This window comes from Trachymyrmex cornetzi, unplaced genomic scaffold (assembly GCF_001594075.2).
Source record: "Trachymyrmex cornetzi isolate Tcor2-1 unplaced genomic scaffold, Tcor1.1 scaffold433, whole genome shotgun sequence".
NCBI lineage: Eukaryota > Metazoa > Arthropoda > Insecta > Hymenoptera > Formicidae > Trachymyrmex > Trachymyrmex cornetzi.
The window spans coordinates 17,397-25,372 of NW_017299102.1; the positions used below are offsets into that span (position 1 = coordinate 17,397).

The following is a 7,976-nucleotide window of genomic DNA, read 5'->3' on the forward strand; positions in this document are numbered from 1 at the left end:
TTATAGTGTTAATAAATTGCGGGAATTTATTAGGATGCATAAAGACCCCTTACCGCGTAATAAGAAGTCGAAGGTTGTTTATAAGATTTCGTGCAAGAGCTGCGACGCGAGTTATGTGGGACAGACGTGTAGACAACTGAAGTCAAGAATCACGGAACATAAGAACCACATCCGATGGAACACGTCTGCTCGCAATGTTATAATGGAACATCGGTTGCAAGAGGGACATAATTTTGACTAGGACAGCGTTACAATATTGGACGAGGAACCTCACTACAGGAAGAGACTGATTTCGGAGATTCATCAGAAGACAAACGCATGGACTCAACCTGCAAACGGATATGGAAGGGCTTCTGAAGGCCTACCTCCCGATTATAGATAAACTATAAAAGCTCGAGTTGTTGTCAGTCGGTGTCGCTCGTACACAGTAATAAGTCCTTCCGACGAGATTTTTTATCACTTTACAATTTTTATTAGTACTAGCTAATAACTAAAAAGTGACTCACTGTGTCTGATACCGATTGGCCAACATATCAGGAACCGGTTCTTGAATTATTCATGATAATGTTTGCGATACGGTACCTTGTAATTGTGGTGAGCGTCCCTATTTTCGGGATAATTAATTATATTATTAAAGTTTTTTGATAAATTAGTTTCTATATTCTTTAATTTGACATTTTTAACATTTCCCTTCTTTTTCATTTTCTTTTCTTTCTTTTTATTTAATTCTGGCATTTAAATTCTCGATGTAGGGGAGCTCATCATGACAGGATAACTTTTACTTTATATATGTTAGTGTGTGTTTGCTCTGAGGAAGGCTCAAAAATGAATCGAAACATGTAAGCGCGTTTAGTGAATAAAGAAGTTTCACTCTTTATAAGTGTATTATTTGCGCGACGTCTTCTGCGCCCGACTCCTAGTGCCCTTACTCTTTCTAATTCTTAGAGATTTTTTGTTTTCAAAGCAGGAAATTTAGTGTATGTCGTGTTGAAAGTGTTCTATTCATAAAAACGTTTTCATTTATAACTTTTTAATGAATAACGAGCGACGGAAAAGGTCAATAATTATATAAAAAGATTATTCTTGACCTTCTTAAGGGTCAAGGTTAAGGTCAAGATCATTGGTTATTTAGGGTTGGCTGTGTAAAGGGAAAGTTTTACTCAATACTTTATTCGAGTGACTCTTCCTTTTATTGATTTGATACAATATTACGATTTTTTCAATGTTAAGTTCAACTTCGATTATGTGTTCATGAGAAATTTAAAAGGAAAACAGTGATCTTAATTAGTGGATATCTAGATCTTTCCTTCGATTTATTATACAGCAACATTAGCATTAAAGACTGAAAAAGAAATATGTCGGACTCGCCTATATAAAGTAATTTAAATGTAGTGAATGTGAAACTACCGACGCAATCAGGAAGCGGAAATGTTCAATATGATCGCGACGATGAGAGTGTTCTTACTCTGCACGATTTCGATTCCTTCACAAATTCTTGGAATTTAGTGCTACCTTGCAAAATCGTCAATAATTCGATTATGATCTCTGCGACAAGGATACATACCTGATCTTACACTAAATCAAGTTAAATATCGCCCGAGGCATCACCACGAGGTCATCCTAAAGAAATTTACCGTTCGCAAGTAAAAGACAATTTGGATTTCAAAGTGTGCCTGGGAGAATCCTTCCGAATGCAAGAGAAATGGCGTTGGTGAATTTCAGTTTGCCATATCAGTCGGTTACGATGGCACCGTTTCTTTACGCTGGCTCAACCGAAGGCTACGCGACCGCCCACAGTTTTCGTTTGAACACCATGTTACCTTCGGGATCTACGATCGGTTACGATGAACAAGAAAGCTTTCGTAACGAGCCCTATACTCCGCCGATCAGGTACCATCAATATCAACGTAGTCAATCTACGCAGCAGAAAAATCATGAGGTTTATATGGAACACACGACACAAGATACCTTTTACAATATGTATAATCAGGACCTTAGAAGGACGCGATCAAGGCAGCAACAACAACAAATGAGACCGCCATCGCTTCCCTCATCATTTCAGTATCAGCAATCGCCTGAACACATCAAAACTCGAATAAAAGATCAACAAAATCAGCCAGAAAGACCAATCAGGTAAATGCAAATTTCTTTTCTTTTTCTTTTTATTTGTATCTTTTTCTTTTTATTTATATTTCTTTTGGCTATCTCTCGTAACACAACACTCGTAACTTTAACTAATAATAAAATATCGTTTACGGTATCTTTAATTTAGATCAATGTCCAGATAATGTTAAATATTTTTAAAATATTCATAAAATGGTTCTAAAATCCTAAAATAGTATTCCAAATGTATTCCGGAATATCCCGAAATATTTTCGGAAAGAGTAATATTAAAATAATCATTAAATATTTTATTTATACATTGTGACATATTCGAAGAACATTTCATATGTATTTCACAAAATTATAATTTTCTCAGCAATTTTTAATCTGGAGGTCTTTGAATAAATTTTTTAATGAAATTATATTGTTAGAAACACATTTTTTTTATTTTCAATTAAAGCCAAATTTTGAGGACTTACTTCAGAAGCGAAGTGCGCTATTCATATTTTTTCATCATTCTTATCTTCGAATTAATGCATCTCCGCCACGATCCTTTGTCAACGAGGATGCGTACTGTTCGCAGAGTGGTTTTCGTCAGGGTTGGGTAGTGCTAAGTTAAAAAGATAAAAGTTAAGTGAAAAAGTGAAAAAGTTAATTAATTTTAACTTAAATTAATTACAATTTAGACTCTTAACTTTTCAACTTTATTTAGTTACATTTTATCCGTAAATATTAATTTTCTATTTAATTTTTTTGAAGTTAAGTCTCAGACATAATACGCGGTTATAGCGATAGCTTAAAATGGAATGAAAATTGCAGAAGTGAGCAAACTTACTAGGTGTTGACCAATGAAATTATAAATATTCTAGTGAATTTGCTTACTTTTGTAATTTTCATCTCATTTCAAATTACACAATCGACTCCCAGATTTCAATCTGTCAGAAACCGTTTATTTTAATGTATCTAGTTTCTGATAAGTTGAAATCTATTATTCCTCATGGTAAATATTAATAATAACGGAAGCAGCTGACCTTGATCTTGACATACGATTTCAAGACCCTGAGTAGCCTTCAACAAGTTTTAGCCGTCGCTCGTTAAAAAATTATTAATAGAAGAAATTTAAGAAATAACTTCTTCTTTTTACTATACGATGATAATAAAATGAGATTTTCTGTTTTAAAATATATTCTACAACTTCCTACAACTTTTACGATTTCCCACACGAAGCGACTCTCACCCCCCCTTCCCCCCTGCTTCAGGGGCGCACGACTGTCACCTTCGACTCTCTCCTTCTTCCCCCTGCCTCAGGGGCGCACGACTCTCACTTCCGACTCTCACCCCCCCTCCCCCTGCTTCAGAGGCGCCCGACTCTCACCTTCGACTCTCCCCTCCTCCTCCCCTGCTTCAGAGGCGCACGACTCTCACCTTCGACTCTCACCCCCCTCCCCCCCTGCAAAGGGGCGCACGACTCGAGCTTCAACTCCCACCCCACCTCCCTCCCTCCCTGCTGCCGAAGGTGAGAGACGTGTGCCCCTTTACAAATAAAATTATTCCAAAAGTAAGTTGTGATTCTCCTAGTTATATAAAAAACAGTTTTCATCTAACAAAAATTATAAATGATATTTCTTTGAACGATAACTACATTTCAATCTCTCTTGAAGTTGTGTCACTCTTCACTAACATACCTACAGACTTAGCTCTTGACAGTGTTAACCACAGATGGTATGCTATTACTAGAATAACTAATATTTCTAAAAATGAATTTTTGAAGGTTCTTAAACTAGTTTTTGAATCAGCGTTTTTTTCGTTTGATAATACTATTTACCGACAAAAATTTGGCATGCCGATGGGGTCACCCCTGTCACCCGTTATTGCCGATATAGTCCTGCAGGACTTGGAGAGGAGGGCGTTGAGCACTTTGGAATTTCTTCTACCTTTCTATGTTAGATATGTCGATGATGTCGCATTAGCAGCTCCGAATGATAAAACGTCGGAGATCTTGGATGTGTTCAATTCTTTCCATCCACGTTTGCAGTTCACTTTGGAGATTGGTGGTTTAATCCTAGATTTTTTAGATATTACGTTGATAAAAAATGAAAACACGATTGAATACAATTAGTACCATAAACCTACCTTCTCTGGACCAGCATCCATTGTCTCAAAAAAAGGGCACTATTATGGGCAATGGTGGACAGAGCATTTTTATTGTCTGAATTTAATATTTGTTATCGAAACTTTACTTATGAATGACTACCCGTTGTATTTTATTTTTAAGATAGTTAATGATAGATTAAAATCACTTTTACATAACAAAACCTTGAAACAAAAAAATGATACGGAGGCTAATATTGAAGATGATAAGAAGGTATGGTTTAAGATTCCATTTATAAATAAGATTGCAGATAGATTCAAGGATGTGGTTAATAACCTTAATGTAAAGTTGGCTTTCTTTAGTCTCAATAAACTCAATTGTTTTATCAGAGCATAGAAAGATTGCGTGTCCACTTTTGTCAAAAGGAATGTAATATATAAGATAAATTGTAACGATTGCGATGCGTCTTATGTGGGCCAAACTAAGCGCACTTTGAAGACAAGAATCAATGAACATAAGAATGACATTCGTAAGCGTGGTAGCAATCTTTCGGTCCTTAGTAAACATCGTTTGAATTTAAATCATAAATTTGACTGGGAAGGTGTTCAGATTATGGATTCTGAGAGATGGTTGTATAGACGACGTATGCTGAAATATTGTATACGAGGTGTGATCAAAAAGAAACGAGAATTTTTGAATTGCGCGCATTGTAGTGTATCGATTTGGTTAAATGTTTTTTTTTTCAAGTTGTTAGTACTGTCAGTGAAGTACGCACCAAGTTTCAGACTGGTGCGATCCTCAGTTTGTTTTCGGTGAGCCATTAAGTAAGACGCTCTTGAGAGTATTCTGCGATCTTGATATGTGGCGACATGTCGGAACGAGAAATTTATTAAAAATTTTGTGTTAAAAACTAATGGCCCAGAATTACTCCAACGCGTTATGACTGGTGACGAAACGTGGGTGTATGGCTATGACGTCGAAGCAAAGGCTCAATCATCACAATGGAAGTGTTCTGAGGAGCCGAGACCGAAAAAAGCGCGTCAAGTGAAGTCAAACATGAATAAGGTTCTTCTTACCCTTTTCTTTGACTACAATGGAGTTGCGTGTACTTTGAATTTCTACCGACAGGTCGCACAGTTAATAAAGAGTATTACTCAAGCGCAATTTACGTGAATCTATCTGAAAAAAACAACCTGAATTATGGGAAGAAAACTCATGGATTTTATACCATAACAATGCACCGGCACACACCGCATTAATTATCATGCAGTTGGTGAAACACAAAACCACTATGATGCCGCGCCTCCCTATTTTCCAGAAATGGCCCCTTGTGACTTTTTCCTATTCCCTAAACTCAAGAGGACCCCTAAACGACGTTTTTCAACGATAGAGGAAATAAAGAAAAAATTGCTGGCCGAGCTGAAGGCAATACCTAAAGAGGCGTTTCAACAGTGCTTTGCAAGCTGGAAACAACGTTGGCAGAAGTGTATTGTATTATAAGGGAACTACTTTGAAGAAGACAGTATAAAAATTGATGAATAAATTAATACTTTTTGAAGAAAATTACAATTCTCGTTTCTTTTTGATCACACCTCGTATAAAGTTACAAAAGAATAGTTTAAACCTTCAAACAGACACAGAATTTCTACACGACTCATATGTACTCATCCTTGATAATTTTCGGTAATTACAAAATACTTTTGTCATGCGATCTTTGAATATTTTAGTCATGAATAATGATGCGTTTATAGAACAATTTATTCTACATATGCGTTCGTTGAATAGCTTAGTCGTGAATAATCATGATTGGTCACTGTGTTATTTAAGTCATCGTTCGATAGGTTATAATTTAAAAAGTTGCGCAGATGTATAACAGAATTGTTATTTGTTGTTACACTATACGCATCGTTTGACTTTGTTATCTCATTTAGCTACGATTCGTTGACTCGTACAGAGGTATATTATATTATATGAACGAATCAAACACCTCGATGTTAATGCTTGATATTTTATATTAGTCTATGGCTTCACGTTCGAACGGGTGAGTTACAATTTTATCAGTGATTCTTTGAATTATGTATTTATTAACGGCAATGGTTAATGTCTAGATTTTCCTTTGATTCAATTGCCACAAGACTGGTTAATCTTGTAGTCTAAAAAATGAATACAAGGATGGATTTGCCACTCTCTAGTTCGGATTAGAAGCGAAATTGTTATTATCGTTCACTGAAGATGGCCCGAATAAAGGCTGAAACGTTTGAAGAATAAATTTATAAGTATTTATGTATAAATGATTATTATATTTGCATGACGTACCGCATAATTGACTCTCACTAGCGTTATTTATTAACTTAATCTGACAATTTCGAGAGTTAAATTTGATATTATTGTAAAATCAGGGATTATGGCATAGGCTACTAATATGGTATAGTGGGTTATTTTTTAAACAAAGCGGCAATCGCTGAAAGTTATTGCAACTGTTACCAAACATGTCATAACAAGCAATGAACTCGGTCCGACTAACCGTTTTGATACAATTAACATTTATTCAATTTCGTTACATCAGGAGATCCGGCAGCTTTTTCTAAAAAGTGTTCTCACAAACTGAAGGTAAGTTTTTTTAATGCTTATATTGCACAGACGCTTTTAATAATGTTGCTTGAACAATGTTATGCAGATTAATTGCTATTTCAAACTTGTTTATTGCTACGGAAAGACTTTATTTGTTATATGACGACATGCAGGTAATGTGGAATACATCGAGGGTTGAGAATATGGAATAGATTTTTGTGAATAATGTTTATTTTAGATGCTAATATATTTATTGTACGTCATATAATTTAATGATTCAAGATTTGATTTCATTCTTTATTGTCCATGCGTAATAACGTTCGTAATGATGGTATTATATTTTCTGTGTTATTGTATAATATATATATAGGGTAGACCGGGACTTGGTTAGGTGGCGCGAGTGTAGATGGATGCGTGTGAATACAGCGGAGTTTGAGAGAGCGTTTATAATTAGAATAGAGGCGAAAATAAAAGTTTTTGGAGAGGATCATTAAGTTAGAAGGGCTTAGAAGCGGTACAAATAAAGGTGAGCGGATTGAAGCAGAGAAAGAGCGGTGAAAGAGGAGGTAAAGGGAAGGGAACGGGAGAGGTTATGGCGTCGAGAGAAACGAGCGATGCGTCGGGGCGAGGGGGCGCGGGGAAAGGAAAGACGGTAGACTATAGGCAGAGGAAGTTGACGACAGAGACAAAGAATGCAGACAGCGGGAAAAAGGTGACATTTAGACTAGAGGATGAGTGAGACGAGGGGGTAGAGGGACGGGGAGAAGGGCGAGAAGGAGAATATAGTGTAGGGGAAGAAATTAAGCTAATGAGAGAGGAAAGAAGGGCGTTCATGGAAAATATAAGAAAGGAAAGGAAAAGTGTTGTGGAAAGTCTAAAAGTCAAGGAAAGATTCTGGGAAGAAAAGATAAGAGGACTAGAAGAGAAAATAAGGGGATTAGAAGAGAAAAGGATAGAAAGGGAAAATAAAGTAAAGGAATGGATAGAGAAGGTAGAGAAAAAAAGTAGGGAGAGAGAGGAAGAATGTAAAGGGATCAAGGAGAGGTTAGACGAGATAGAGAGGAAAATAGGGCAAGGCAACTTAATAGGCGAAGGGGAAGAGGAAGAGGAGAGGAGTGTGTATAGTAGGGGAGAGAATATATATAGTAGGGCAGGGAGTGCATGCAGTGGGAGATGGTCAGAAGGGAGCACGGATAGACTAAGTGGGAAA

At 36.4% G+C, this 7,976-nt stretch overlaps 1 protein-coding gene across 1 annotated transcript; it reads left to right on the forward strand.

Annotated features, from left to right (window-relative positions):
- The first annotated feature begins 1,413 nt into the window (after nucleotides 1–1,413).
- On the forward strand, nucleotides 1,414–2,137 carry spz3 (Spaetzle domain-containing protein 3). The gene has a single exon (XM_018512814.1). It carries the CDS (start codon nucleotides 1,703–1,705, stop codon nucleotides 2,135–2,137), a length of 435 nt encoding a protein of 144 aa, XP_018368316.1. The 5' UTR covers nucleotides 1,414–1,702.
- Nucleotides 2,138–7,976: the final 5,839 nt, after the last annotated feature.